Below are 15,193 nucleotides of genomic sequence, written 5' to 3' on the forward strand. Positions count from 1 at the left end.
ATTGGGATCCGTGAGGGGGTGGAGAGAGAGAGAGGACTAGAAGATATATTTGAGCAAATCATAGCTGAGAACTTCCCTAATCTGGGGAATGAAACAAACATTCGTCTCTTAGAGGCAGAGAGGACCGCTCCCAAAATCAAGGAAAACAGGCCAACGCCCTGGCATGTAATAGTAAAACTTGCAAATCTTAGAACCAGGGAAACCATCTTAAGGTCAGTTAGGGGGAAGAGACTCCTTACGTACAGAGGGAGGAACATCAGAATAACGTCAGACCTATCCACAGAGACCTGGCAAGCCATAAAGGCCTGGCAAGACATATTAAGGGTACTAAACGAGAAGAACATGAAGCCAAGAATACTTTATCTGGCAAGGCTGTCATTTAGAATGGATGGAGTGATGCAGAGCTTCCAAGACCAGCAGAAACTGAAAGAATATGTGACCATTAAGCTAGCCCTGCAAGAAATATTAAGGGAGGTTCTATAAAAGGATAAAGACCCCAAGAGTTATGTAGAACAGAAATTTACAGAGACAATCTATAGAAACAAGGTCTTCACATGCAACATGATGACAATAAATTCGTATCTTCCAATAATCACTCTCAACGTGAATGGCCTAAATGCCCCCATAAAACGGCACAGCGTTGCAGATTGGATAAAAAGACAGGACGCGTCCATATGCTGTCTACAAGAGACTCATTTTGAACCTAAAGATACATCCAGACTGAAAGTGAAAGGATGGAGATACATCTTCCATGCCAACAGACCTCAAAAGAAAGCTGGGGTAGCAATTCTTATATCAGACAAATTTGATTTTAAGCTAAAGACTGTAGTTAGAGACACAGAAGGACACTATATCATTCTTAAAGGGTCTATCCAACAAGAAGATCTAACAATTATAAATATCTACGCTCCCAACATGGGAGCAGCCATCTACATAAGCCAACTATTAGCCAAAATAAAGGGTCATATTGATAATAATATGTTAATTGTAGGAGACCTCAATACTCCACTCTCATCAATAGACAGATCATCTAAGCAGAAAATCAACAAATAAAAAAGAGCTTTGAAGGACACACTGGACCAGATGGACAGAACATTCCACCTTAAAACAACAGAATACTCATTCTTCTCAAGTGCACAGGGAACTTTTTCCATACTGGGTCACAAATCAGGTCTCAACCAATACCAAAGGATTGAGATTATTCCCTGCATATTCTCAGACCATCATGCTTTAAAACTGGAACTCAATCACAAGAAAAAAATTGGAAGAAATTCAAACACTTGGAAGCTAAAGACCACTCTGCTCAAGAATGTTTGGGTCAACCAGGAAATTAAAGAAGAACTTAAACAATTCATGGAAACCAATGAGAACAAAAACACATTGGTCCAAAACCTATGGGACACTGCAAATGCGGTCCTAAGGGGGAAATACATAGCCATCCAAGCCTCACTCAAAAAAAACAGAAAAATCCCGAATTCACCAACTAACTCTACACCTTAAAGAACTAGAGAAAAAGCAACAAACGATGCCTAAGCCATGCATTAGGAGAGAAATAACTAAGATTAGAGCAGAGATCAATGAATTAGAAACACAGTAGATCAGATCAACGAAACTAGAAGCTGGTTCTTTGAAAGAATTAATAAGATTGATAAACCACTGGCCAGACTTATCCAAAAGAAAAGATAAAGGACCTAAATTAATAAAATTATGACTGAAAGGGGAGCAATTACAACTAACACCAAGGAAATAAAACAATTATTAGAAATTATCACAACTATATGCCAATAAATTTTTTAAAAAATATTTTATTTATTTGACAGAGAGAGACACAGAGCATGAACACAAGCAGGGGGAGTGGGAGAGGGAGAAGCAGGTTTCCTGCCAAGCAGGGAGCCCAATGCGGGGCTCGATCCCAGAACCCCGGGATCATGACCTGAGCCGAAGGCAGACACTTAATGACTGAGCCACCCAGGCGCCCCTATATGCCAATAAATTAAGCAACCTGGAAGAAATGGATGCCTTCCTGGAAACCTATAAACTGCCAAGACTGAAACAGGAAGAAATTGACAACCTGAATAGGCCAATAACCAGTAACGAGATTGAAGCAGTGATAAAAAAACCTCCCAAAAAACAAAAGTCCAGGGCCTGATGGATTCCCTTAGGAATTCTAATAAACATTCAAAGAAGAAATAATACCAAGTCTTCTCCTGAAGCTGTTTCAAAAAATAGAAACAGAAGGGAAGTTTCCAGATTCATCCTATGAGGCATTACCTTAATCCCCAAACCAGGCAAAGACCCCATCAAAAAGGAGAATTTCAGACTGATATCCCTGATGAATATGGATTCCAAAATTCTCAACAAAATCCTAGCTAATAGGATCCAACAATACATTAAAAGGATCATCCACCACGACCAAGTGAATTTATCCCCGGGATACAAAGGTGGTTCAACATTCACAAATCAATCAATGTGATAGAACACATTAATAATAAGAGACAGGGGCGCCTGGGTGGCTCAGCTGGTTAAGCGACTGTCTTCGGCTCAGGTCATGATCCTGGAGTCCCGGGATCAAGTCCCACATCGGGCTCCCTGCTCAGTAGGGGGTCTGCTTCTTCCTCTGCCCTCTTCCCTCTCGTGCTCTCTGTCTCTCATTCTCTCTCTCTCAAATAAATAAATAAAATCTTTAAAAAATAATAATAATAAGAGACAGAAGAACAATATGGTTCTCTCAGTTGATGCAGAAAAAGCATTTGACAAAATACGGCATCCTTTTCTGATTAAAACTCTTCAGAGTATAGGGATAGAGAGAACATTCCTTTAGTTCATAAAATCCATCTACGAAAAACCCACAGCGAATATCATCCTCACTGGGGAAAGGCTGAGAGCCTTTCCCTTAAGATCAGGAACACGTCATGATGCCCACTCTCGCCACTATTGTTCAACATAGCACTAGAAGGCCTAGCAACAGCAATCAGACAACAAAAAGAAATAAAAGGTATTCAAATTAGCAAAGAAGTCAAACTCTCTCTCTTCGCAGACAACATGATACTTTATGTGGAAAATCCAAAAGACTCCACCTCCAAATTACTAGGACTCATCCAGCAATTCAGTAATGTGGCAGGATACAAAATCAATGCACAGAAATCAGTTGCTTTCTTATACACTAACAATGCAACTGTAGCAAGAGAAATTAGAGAAACAATTCCATTTATAATAGCACCAAAAACCATAAGATACCTCAGAATAAACCTAACCAAAGAGGTAAAGGATCTATACTCTAGGAACTACAGAACACTCATGAAAGAAATTGATGAAGACAAAAAAGATGGAAAAACATTCCATGAGCATGGATCGGAAGAATAAACATTTAAAAAGGTCTATGCTACCCAGAGCAATCTATACCTTCAACGCCATCCCGATCAAAATTCCAATGACATTTTTCAAAGTGTTGGAATAAATAATCCTAAAATTTGTATGGAATCAGAAAAGACCCCGAATCGCCAAGGAGATGTTGAAAAAGAAAAACAAAGCTGGGGGCATCATGTTGCCTGATTTCAAGCTATATTACAAAGCAGTAATCACCAAGACAGCATGGTACTGGCACAAAAACAGACATATAGACCAATGGAACAGAAGAGAGAGCCCAGATATGGACCCTCAACTCTATGGTCAAATAATCTTCGACAAAGCAGGAAAGAATATGCAATAGAAAAAAGACAGTCTCTTCAATAAATGGTGCTGGGAAAATTGGACAGCTATATAGAGAAGAATGAAACTCGACCATCCTCTAACACCATACACAAAGATAAACTCAAAATGGATGAAAGACCTCAATGTGAGATGGGAATCCATCAAAATCCTAGAGGAGAACATAGGCAGTAACCTCTTTGACATCGGCCACAGCAACTTCTTTCAAGATATATCTCCAAAGGCTAGTGAAGCAAAAGTAAAAATGAACTTTTGGGACTTCATCAAGATAAAAAGCTTCTGCACAGCAAAGGAAACAGTCAACAAAACAAAGAGGCAACCCACAGAATGGGAGAAGATATTTGCAAATGACACTACAGACAAAGCTCTGATTTCCAAGATCTATAAAGAACTTCTCAAACTCAACACCCAAAAAACAAATAAGTCAAGAAATGGGCAGAAGACATGAACAGACACTTCTCCAAAGAAGACATACAAATGGCTAACAGACACATGAAAAAATGTTCATCATCATTAGCCATCAGGGAAGTTCAAATCAAAACCACACTGAGATACCACCTTACACCAGTTAGAATGGCAAAAATTGACAAGGTAAGAAACAACAAATGTTGGAGAGGTTGTGGAGAAAGGGGAATCCTCTTACACTGTTGGTGGGAATGCAAGTTGGTACAGCCACTTTGGAAAACAGTGTGGAGGTGCCTCAAAATTTAAAAATAGAGCTACCCTATGACCCAGCAATTGCACTCCTGGGTATTTACCACAAAGACACAGAGGTAGTGAAAAGAAGGGCCCTATGCACCCCAATGTTCATAGCAGCAATGTCCGCAATAGCCAAACTGTGGAAAGAGCCCAGATGCCCTTCAACAGATGAATGGATAAAGAAGATGTGGTCCATATAGACGATGGAATATTAGTCAGCCATCAGAAAGGATGAATACCCAACTTTTACATCAACATGGATGGGACTGGAGGAGATTATGCTAAGTGAAGTAGGTCAAGCAGAGAAAGTCAATTATCATATGGTTTCACTTATTTGTGAAGCATAAGGAATAGCATGGAGGACATTAGGAGAAGGAAGGGAAAAATGAAGGGGGGAAATTGGTGTGGGAGACGAACCATGAGAGACTATGGACTCTGAGAAACAGAGTGAGGGTTTTAGAGGGGAGGGGAGTGGGGGGATGGGTTAGCCTGGTGATGGGTATTAAGGAGGGCACGTTCTGCATGGAGCACTGGGTGTTATATGCAAACAATGAATCATGGATCACTATATCAAAAACTAATGATGTATGGTGACTAACATAATAAAATTAAATTAAATTAAAAAAAGATGTAAAAATCCAATCCTATAGCCCAGTTGCATCAAAAAGGTACTTATTCTCAGTGAGCTATTGAAAAAATGTCATCCTTACAGGCTTATTTTTTTTTTTTTTTGAGCAGTTTTATTATCTTCTGGGAACAATTTTTAAGCCTCAGGAAAGCACTGGGTTCTTAGTAAAAATCATTTATGTTCATTACCTGTAAGCTCCATATAATTTTTCAACATACATCGATTCAAATTTTCTTTCCTGGGTTAAGGACACAACTGTCCTAATATTTTCTATTGCTTCTGTTGCAATCTGTAACGTAGAACAGATCTTGATTAGAAGTGGGTTTTTACTCCTGGATAATGAAAATTACAAACTTTGGAGGAATCCTGAAGGTTATGTTGACAGGTTTTTTAATTCCTTCAATTTTGAAAGCAAAGGCATAACGTGTTCTTCAAGATGAGCTCTATGACAGAACCGCCCATCTCAAAAGCAAATCTGGTTGTACCAGATATGGTAGGCGAGTCTTCATATGCCCGGGGAGACTGACAAGCTAAGACCAAGCATGGTAGTCTGGACACCAGAAACCAGATTTTATTCCCAGCCCAGCCACCAGTCAGTTACTTTAATTACTGGCTTTTGTCACAGCCTTTGGTGGCTTTGCTCTCTTCACAGGGTAGGGTCCTAAAAGAGGGCATTAGGCTACGTGACTTCTAAGGACCCATTGGAGGTGCCAGTCATTTCCCCCATGCATGTATCCCTCCTTAGAGACCAGTCAGTCACAGCTAGAACACTTAAACCAGGGATGGACACCGGACTCATCCACTTCCTGGCCTTGGATGGAGGCCACAGCTGGAACAGAGAGGTTGTGTGGATCCCGAGAGGAAGGTCTCCATTTGGGGAGCGCCATTGGGCATGTGGAGGCAGCTGGTCTGAATCCTTAGCAGGTGAGGAATGGAACAAAGGTGTAGAGAGACTCCAACGCAGGGGAGCGTGTGGCTCTGAGAGCCTGCGACTTTACAGGAACATCCTCCACCTGTATTCCCTGTGGTTCTGTGCGTCCTTACCTCAAATCCCTTTTACCCAAACCAGCCAGAGCAGTTCTCTGACTTTTCCGGCCAAACCACCTTGGACTCATGTTAATAGTCTGTGACTTAGCTATGAAGGTTAAAGCCTAGTTCTGCAGCTGACTTATCTAAATCCATGACCACAAAGAGCATCAGATTTTAGTTTTACGTTTTTGTTTTCTCTGCTTTCAGACTTTTTACCTCAGTTCTTCTGCAACCAAGTGAAGGCAAGATATTTGCTACCTCAGGCTGACTAGCCTTCTCTCTTTAGTTAGAAATGAAAAATCTAGCAGCAATGATGGCCGGACTGGGGCACACTAGTGAGTTTTTATTCTGTGCCGGGTGGTGGTACTTCGCTTCACTGACAGGCTCCCACTTCACCTCACACAACCCTGTGAGGTCAACAATATCCTCCTGTCACAGCTGAAGGAACTGAGACACCGATAAGTCAAATGACTTGCCTCAAGCCCTAGAGTTAATAAGTAGGCAAGGATTCCGTATCAGGCTCTCTGATGCCAAGTCCTGTTCTTAACCCTTTATGCTTTTCTGCTTCCCCCTCTTTGTAATGTATATAAGGAGAAGCTAGTTGTTAATGACTTCACACTCAAGTCGTGATTTTCTGGTCATGGATTAATTGCTCTGAGGCCTAGTCCTGGTTTGGCAGGGCTGTAATCTCAGTCATGAGGCAGGACCTGAGTCAAGAGGGTTAAATGCAGACTCTCCCTACCTCCTTACCAGCCAGGGAGTCAACACCCTCATTACCAAGCCCTTTATGAAAAATGAAAATGGGAACGTATCCCAAATCCTGATGTAATTTAACCATGATTTATCTGCACCCGGGTTAGTAAGAGTTTTCTTTTTGAAAACAAGAACAAAAAACATAGGACAGTGATGGGGGTGGGAGAATTCCAGGACCTTCTTTCTAACCCTCATTCTGTGTTCAATCAAGAGTTGACTGAGTAAACAAAATTGAATTATGATTGATTGCTAACAATTAACATCTAAAATTTCTAATCTCTCACACTGTATTTTTAAAAAAGCCTTATTAGGTTTAAGTGGCTATTAAAAATAATTTTGGTCACTCTGAGTTATTCTAATTCCTAGAATGAGAGTATTAGCCGGGAGGAACACGGGACATTATCTGATACAGGTTCCCATTTCATTCAAGGGTGAAGGGAGGACCAGAGAATTTGGGGATCTTCTTCAGTATCCCACACCATGACTAGCAAGACCAAGACTAATAATCCAAGGCGCTATGTTTCATTTGCCGTAAGCTCATTGCTAACTGCCCTACTCCAGCCAAAATTCTGATACCTTTCAGTGTTATTAGCCTTCTTTAATCTTAACTAGATTCAAGATTTTTTTTTTTCATGTAACTGGTCTAAGCAAACGCGATCTTCACTCTATCTACTGACAGTTCTCCCTTCTAAAATGTGGAAGGACCACGGTTCGGGGAGAAAGGAAATAAAAACCAAAGTATTTTTTCAGCAGTTAGTTGTGTCAAATAGAAGACCAGGAAATGATGCCCTCAGTTACACACAGCCAGCAGCCAAGAGGATCTTCAAGCCCTATGAACACCCAGGGCTTCTCAAGTCCCAGAACCACGAAGTGGCCTACAGGCCTCTGGCTCTAAGGGGGGTGACGCGAGCTGCACACCAGGAGTGAGCGGGGGACGGGGGGGGGGGGGGGGCGGACACCAACACCGCACTGCGGCTGATGTGGGTTAGGAGACCAGGGGAAATGGCTTCACTGGACATAACTGGCTTAGTGCAAACACGCTTGGGTGGAATTTTCATCTCACTCCTGACAGGACACACATCTGGAGCAAGTCACGGAACCTCTGAGTGCCCTCTTCCATGTGTGGGGGCCCTCCTACCTGCCCCACCTCACATAACCATAGCGAAGGCCGGTTGCCCTCATGTGCGAAAGAGCTTTGTCTCGTGTGGTGCTGCAGAAACTCTATCCCAATTTTTATCGCTGTCTGCTTCCTCTCCTAATGTGTCAATAAAGGATACTATTGACACAGGAAAAATATTCCTGGCCAGTTTATTTTTTAAAGATTTTATTTCTTAAGGACGCCTGGGTGGCTCAGTTGGTTAAGCGTCTGCCTTCGGCTCGGGTCATGATCCTGGAGTCCCGGGATCGAGCCCCGCATCGGGCTCCCTGCTCCGCGGGAAGCCTGCTTCTCCCTCTCCCACTCCCCCTGCTTGTGTTCCCTCTCTCACTGTCTGTCTCTCTGTCAAATAAAGAAATAAAATATTAAAAAAAGATTTTATTTCTTTATTTGACAGAGAGAGGCACAGCGAGAGAGGGACGCTTAACGACTGAACCACCCAGGCGCCCCTCCTGGGCAGTAGTTTAAATAGTTAAATGCCTGTACATGTAAATAAAATGTTTCTATGTAGATTTAGATACATTTCAATACATATGAAGAGACTGCAGAGTCAAGAGCTTTGAAATCAAACCAGAACTTGAATCCCGGCCATGCCTTTACCTAGTTCCTCAAGTTCCTCATCTATAAAATTGGGATAACAGTAATAGCTGCCTCATGGGATTAGGTGAGGGTGTAATGAGCTGGTGCATGTACTTAACACAATAGAGGGCACAGAGGAAGGCCCAAGTAAATGTTTGCCCAATTGCCACGATAGTTTGGAGCCACAAATCGAAGCATTTACTGCCATCTGGCGGCTACCACCATAATTGTAGAAATCACAGCCAAGAAGGAAAGAATGATCTCCCAAGTACCAGCAATTAAACGATTCACTTATAGTCTCTGCCCTAAGGACTCCTCATGTAACAGAAGGGTGATATTTGTCTCAACAAGGACACTGGGCTATTAAGTGAAAGGTAAAATGTACTTCGGATATTCAGAAATTCTAAAAACCACACATAAAGTGCTGTTTGACAGGCTAAGAGCCTTCCACTAATTATCCCATCATCAAGTTACCGGCATTAAGATTACAGTAAATAGTCCATGCAGCGGTGACAGCTGTCAGCTATAGGGAGCACATTTAGTTATCCAAACATGCATTTTGGACCAAATCACCTGAAACACATGTCTAAAAACACTACTTATACTCACTGAAGCCTTATTTGACCCACCTTTCCAGCAGTCTCCAGTTCTTTTTTATCTCTTTTGGCATTTCCAGCCAACATTTTCATTTCAACGATTCCTGATACAGCAATGATGGGAACAACTGATAAAAGCAATAGGGTCAACTGCCAGCCATAGATAAAGGATATGATAATGCCAGTTCCAAGGTTAGCCGTGTTCTGTGCAATTAACGCCAACCTCATCCCAGTGGCCTGCAAGAGCAAAAGCAAAGGGGGAGATGTGTTTTAAGTTGCAAATGCATAAGCTGCAGTCTGAGGCTTCCCGGTCAGGAGGAGAGGGCTGTGGGCCCGGCTTACATTTGCTCCCTTTCCTTGCAGTCAACCCAAGACACCCGTGCCTCCTTTATGAGGCTTTGCAGGTTTTTCTTTGCTCGTGCCCTGCAGTTCTCATTCCTGGCCTGCCCACACCAATTCAGCCTTACAAAACCAGGTCAGCAGCTTGGGGAGAGGATGTGGGGCACAGGTACTTTGGCACAAAGGCAACATTTAAAGAGAAAACGAACCCTAGTATACTCTGGTCATTTTAAGAACCCTTTGCTGCACATGGCTAAGAGGGAAATGTACACACCCCCAAGAGACCATCTGCTACAAAGTGCTTCTATCCTAAGAGACCATCCACCACCAAGCACACATGGAGCTGAATTACTGTTTGTAGGGCTCAGAAAAGGAGGGCAGGTGCACTGGGCCCTGCGGGTGACTCTCCCACCGCTTCTGATTCTGGCTTGGGTGGAAGCCGGCAGCTTCAAAGTAACAGCCCTCAGCTCCAAGGCTGGGGACCTCAGCCAAGGAGAGCACGGCTGTCCCCAGAGACAGTAAGCCACTGAGGCTTGGGCAGATGACCCCAAGTAGCCAAAAACTTAGATTTAAGGGAAGGTGGTGGTTTGTGGTTGAGGTATGGGTGGGTGTTCCCTCACTGGACTGTTCCATTTGCGGCCGGCAGCCATCCCGTGGCCACGAGGCAAGGAGCTTTAGGATGAAGCCCCCTCGGAGGACTCAAAGCCACTCAGGGCCACACACACACACACACAGGAAACTTGTGTCCCTCATGACATTTTTGAGTCAATGAATCAATCAAACCTGAAGTCCAGCCTTCCTCTTAATGTTTAGGTCAGTTTGAGTTTTTCTGTCATTTGCAGCGGAAAGCAGCTTAACTGATGCAGCTATGCTCTATGTTAATTCAAAACCACAATGAAGGGGCATCCAGGTGGCTCAGTTGGTTAAAGTGTCTGACTGTTGATTTTGGCTCAGGTCATGATCTCAGGGTTGGGGATCAAGCCCAAGCCCCGTGGCTGGAGGGCTCAGAGTTCAGCGGGGAGTCTGCTTGTCCTTCTCCCTCTGCTCCCCTCCACCCCGGGTGCTTACTGACTCTCTCTCTCTCAAATGGATAAATAAAACCTAAAAACAAAAAACAAACAAACAAAAAACACTTTAAGAAAAATAGAATGAAGTCTACATACTCCTTGGACCTGGGAGGCATCCATTGCAAGTCTTGTAGAAAGCACACCAGTACTATTTTTATGATCATCAAACCAGCTCATGTCCTGTGGCACAAAACACACCTTTAAATGAGTTCGAAATTAAAACAAGCAAAGAAAAGTAGATGAAACCTCCACAACCTTCAGTGCTGGAAATATCCACCCCTAACTTGGCCCTGGAGTTAGGGGAGAGGAGACATGCAGTGCAGAGCCCTGGTCCCTGACATGAGCAGGCACCCTTGGGGTCCACTAGGACCCCGGCTCCACACTGCTCTGCTGGGGGCCAGGGGATGGGGTAGGGCTTCTCTAGATTGCAGCTGTGCTCACACCAGCTGCACCTGAGGTGGGGAGCACAGGTGGGCATGCCGTCACCGAATCCTTACAACATACACTACGGACACTTCCTCCCTGATGGGGTCATGACCATCATAAAGGGGCTGGAGTTCTGCTCAACACAACTCTTGAAAATCTAGGCATGAGAAAATCAGCCCTAGTTTCTCACCGTCTTTTGTTTTTTTTTTAAAACAAGAATTGAAAGGTGTATGTTAAAAATGATTTTAACTATAGGCTACTCATCCATAGCACCTTTAGTTTCATAGAAAGTAATTTTCCCTACCTAGCAACACTTAAAAGATACTGGAAAAAAGTTTGTAAACTCAGACCTGCCCAAAATAGGTAACTGTTATGGGCTCTTTTGTGAACAGGAATATAATCAACTCCTGTCAAGGGCATAGGTAATATTCTGGCCCTCCCTTAAGCCTCCTCTATAAAAACAGAGAATTGAAATTTGCACATTTTCCCACATGTCCCACACTAGACTGTGGACTTCTCAATAGGGTAGATAATGCATTTTATAGTCCCAGCTACCAGCACACTGGTACATAGTTGGTAATGACTGAGTGAATTAACAAAGGAATTAATATGAAAACAGAGCTCAAATAAGACAAAACCAAAACAGTTACAAACATTTGGGAAAATTGTAAGCATAGTCAATCATGAATAGTACCTACCACCTTTTCCTTTGTTTAACGATATCCTGGAGTCTCAAATGCCTTGCTAGGGCCCGCATAGAATCCAGAGAAGAGCTACAGGTCCTTGAAATGACAGTATCCACATGCATAGAAATCGTGGCAAAATAACCCCTCAAAGCTACCTAAATCAAGCCTACTCCCATGAGATCTCTGAGAAGACTGTGGATGTTCAAAGACCAGGACAGGATGTTCAAAGAACAGGACAGTGTGCTGGATGCTGGCCAGTCCCTGCAGGAATGCATGGATGGGGCAGGCAGGTACAGACGTGAATTACAGCACACCCAGAACAATAGAAACAGGCTTCGAGTGAAAGAAATCCGGACAGAAGGCATTCTCCAGTGCGCACACCTACCTGTCTTAGCATTGCTCTAAACGCCAACGAGCGAAGCCTGGTAGTGAGGATCTCCCCAGCTTTCCCAAACGTGAAGCCCTGGTTGAGGGGGGGAGGAAAAGCTATTGTGCCTTTTTGATCATTAGTATTCTGACCGAAGCAGGTATATTCACATTGATTTTTACATTACTTACATATTAATCTGCTATTCAGGTAACACAAGTCTATGACCAAACACCAATTCGAAGTCCCAACTTCAAATTCATGTACTACCCGATCATTAGCATGCAGAAAGAATCCTAACACCAGAAACCTGACAAAAGTCCAGTTCTGGCTTTGAAAACATTCTAAATCTATTTCCTTTTCCAAACTTTCAAGGACAACATCTCAGTAAGAACAATACCATACATAATTACAACTCTCAGTGTGTTCCTGATACTTCAGGCAATTGAAAGCAGAAGTAACATAACTCTCTGCAGGGATACATTTTGGCTCCTGTAGTGGAGAGGGGAGGGGAGGGCAGAGGGAAGGAGGATGCCTGTAGTAACAAGTTCCAAATGGGTTTGCTGGCTCTCTGTCACAGCTCCACCTACTCTCAGATTGGGGAACAATTAGGCTATTCTTTATCCCCAAGCATTCCTGCCAGAAAATTTCCCTCTTTCTAAGCTATACCATGTTCCAACTGAAGAGCAACCCAGATGTCCACAGCTGGGCTTGCTTCCAGGGCCCCTGGGATGGGCGAGAACCTCCAGGCACACTGAGTGTTGGTGTAGGTATGGAGAGTGTGTTCTGGGGAGGACACATGAGGAGTCTTTATGAAGCCAGGAGGACGGGTGCTCAGAGCCTGGGGAGGTGTCAGCCCCAGGTGTCCGAGACTGGCCTGACGCCTCTGGTCTCCTCCTTCCTTGGCGGGCACATCGCTCAAGGACCGTGTGGGTACCGCCGTCTTATGTGTCATCCCACTGTTGTCCCAGCCTCCAAAACACATTTATAAATCCAGCTCCACTCCCTAAATACACCGAGGCCTGGGGCTGGACTGCAGCCCTGAGCTACTACTAGTGAGGCAACGATTTCTGAATAAAATGCTTGCCTTGCTTTTACTATCGGTCCAACAACGACAGAAGACAAGCACGCTGGACGGGGCTATGAAAGCTCATTTTGCTGACACAATGGACTGTGTTAGAAAGGTCCACGTGGTGCTGAGGTACAGAGACAGAAGATATGTACTAGGAGTCTAGGTTGAAGAGGACAAACAGAGCAGGGCTGACTAGTTCACTCTGGCCAGGGCCACAGTGTCTAAATGCAAGAGGACACATGTTTTTTCATAGAGTTCATCCATCAAGGAGGAAGAAATCAGAGCAGTTACTTCATATTGTACACAGAGTCACAACAGAAAAGAGAATACTGTTGTACTGACTTTTTTTTTCTGGTTTATCATGAGTTTAACTGGAATTTATGTTCTCCTATGAATTCAAGTCTCTTTTTTTCCCTTTGTAATCAATGTTTGCTGTGGGCAAACCTGGAATGTAATAGAATTTAGCACACAGGGAAGTCACAAATCCTTCCACTTAAGGACACTGCTCTCTGAAAGAGCCTCACACACTGCATTTGCAATTCATTTTTTTAAGCTTCTATTTATGTGTCAGAGAGAGAGACAGAGAGCACAAGCAGGGGGAGCAGCAAGCAGAGGGAGAAGCAGACTCCCGACTAAGCAGGGAGCCCTGTGCGGGACTCGATCCCAGGACCCCGGGATCATGACCTGAGCCGAAGGCAGATGCTTAACCATCTGAGCCACCAAGGCGTCCCTGCAATTCATTTCGATCTAAGATTTGGAAGCTCCATTAGGTTTTGATTAACTGATAATTATTGTATATTAATAGGTAATGAAAATCTAGCTAATAGATAATTTATATTGTCTAACAGAATGTAGACTTGATGAGAAGATGAAATCATAGGTACCTACCTGAAGGAAGAAAGTAAAAAAGGAAATAATTCCCAGACCTAAAAAAAGCAATGAGAACATGTTGCATTTCTGCTGCTTCACTTCATCATCCCCTGGTCCAAAAACCTACAAAAGAACATTTAAAATGCCTACTTGGATTACATGATCCTCTTCACTCTTGCCATAAAAAAATGACTTGAGCGTCACAGTTGAAACACAAGGCTTTGAACGTGTGTGTGTGGGGGGGGTTATTGTAATACATCTACAACAAAAAATTTACCATTGTAACCATTTTTAAGTATCCAATGCAGTGGCATGAAGTTCATTCACAATGTGGTGCAACCTTCACCACTACCCACATCCAGAACTTTCACATCGTTTCTGGTAAGTTCCTATAAATATCCCCCACTGAAGTTAACAACTGGATAGTCTGAGTCTTCTAGGTCTCTGACTCCCCAGGCCTTGGAAGGATTGCTCAAGCAATGATGTACTTGCTATTGCTTTTTGAATACTTACTTCAAAGCAGACACTCTTAAACGCTTCACCTTAGAGTTATCTATATAATCTCCTTCCATCCTCAGCCATCCTGTGAGGTATGTTTATTTTAGAGATGAAGGAACTGAAGCACAAGGAGGGACAGCATCTAGCCCAAGTTCTGCACAGCTGGGAAGTGGCGGTCCAGCCTGTGCTGAGCACCTGGCCGCTCAGAGGCTGTGACGTGAGCCTGTCCTTCCTTCACCCGCCCCCCACCCCGCCCCCAGCCACGCTGTGAGCATGCATCTCGTCTCCACAGGTGGGAAGGGGATGACTGCCTGACCCCAGTTTCACCCCAATGAAGAGACATAATGAAAGGCCTCCATCAGTGATTTTGACTTATAATATCATTAATATCCTAACTTGGAATGGGTTGAAAGGCTACTTTTTCTTTTGCCTCACAGCTTTCCTCAGAAGGGAATTTAAAACTTCGGCGTACTTTAATCTGAGGCTGCTTTACTCCAAAATGGACCCAGTGGTGAGGCTGGGATGAGAACGGATTTAATTCAAGCTGCTAAGCGATGTCTGCAAACTTACCGCTATCATTTCTGAGAATATGATGGAGAACGCCGGCTGCAGAGCCCCGTTAGCAATGGCGCACAACGTGCCGACCACAAAGTATGGCCATTCCGTCTTACTCAATTTCAAGACCTTCAGAAAAGGCACTGGCGGCACATTTTCTTCCTA

At 43.5% G+C, this 15,193-nt stretch overlaps 1 protein-coding gene across 3 annotated transcripts in view; it reads right to left on the bottom strand.

Annotated features, from left to right (window-relative positions):
• ABCB4 (ATP binding cassette subfamily B member 4) overlaps positions 1-15,193 on the bottom strand; it is a 71,276-nt gene that overhangs the window by 13,417 nt on the left and 42,666 nt on the right. For all 3 annotated transcript variants that reach the window (XM_021689834.1, XM_021689833.1, XM_021689832.1), the window contains exons 16-21: positions 15,044-15,190; positions 13,994-14,098; positions 12,052-12,129; positions 10,651-10,734; positions 9,182-9,385; positions 5,224-5,324 (exon numbers count right to left, since the gene is read on the bottom strand). In XM_021689834.1, the coding sequence (XP_021545509.1) occupies positions 5,224-5,324; positions 9,182-9,385; positions 10,651-10,734; positions 12,052-12,129; positions 13,994-14,098; positions 15,044-15,190 (719 nt within the window). The remainder of the gene's footprint in view (positions 1-5,223; positions 5,325-9,181; positions 9,386-10,650; positions 10,735-12,051; positions 12,130-13,993; positions 14,099-15,043; positions 15,191-15,193) is intronic.

This window comes from Neomonachus schauinslandi, chromosome 12 (genome assembly GCF_002201575.2).
Source record: "Neomonachus schauinslandi chromosome 12, ASM220157v2, whole genome shotgun sequence".
NCBI classification, from domain to species: domain Eukaryota; kingdom Metazoa; phylum Chordata; class Mammalia; order Carnivora; family Phocidae; genus Neomonachus; species Neomonachus schauinslandi.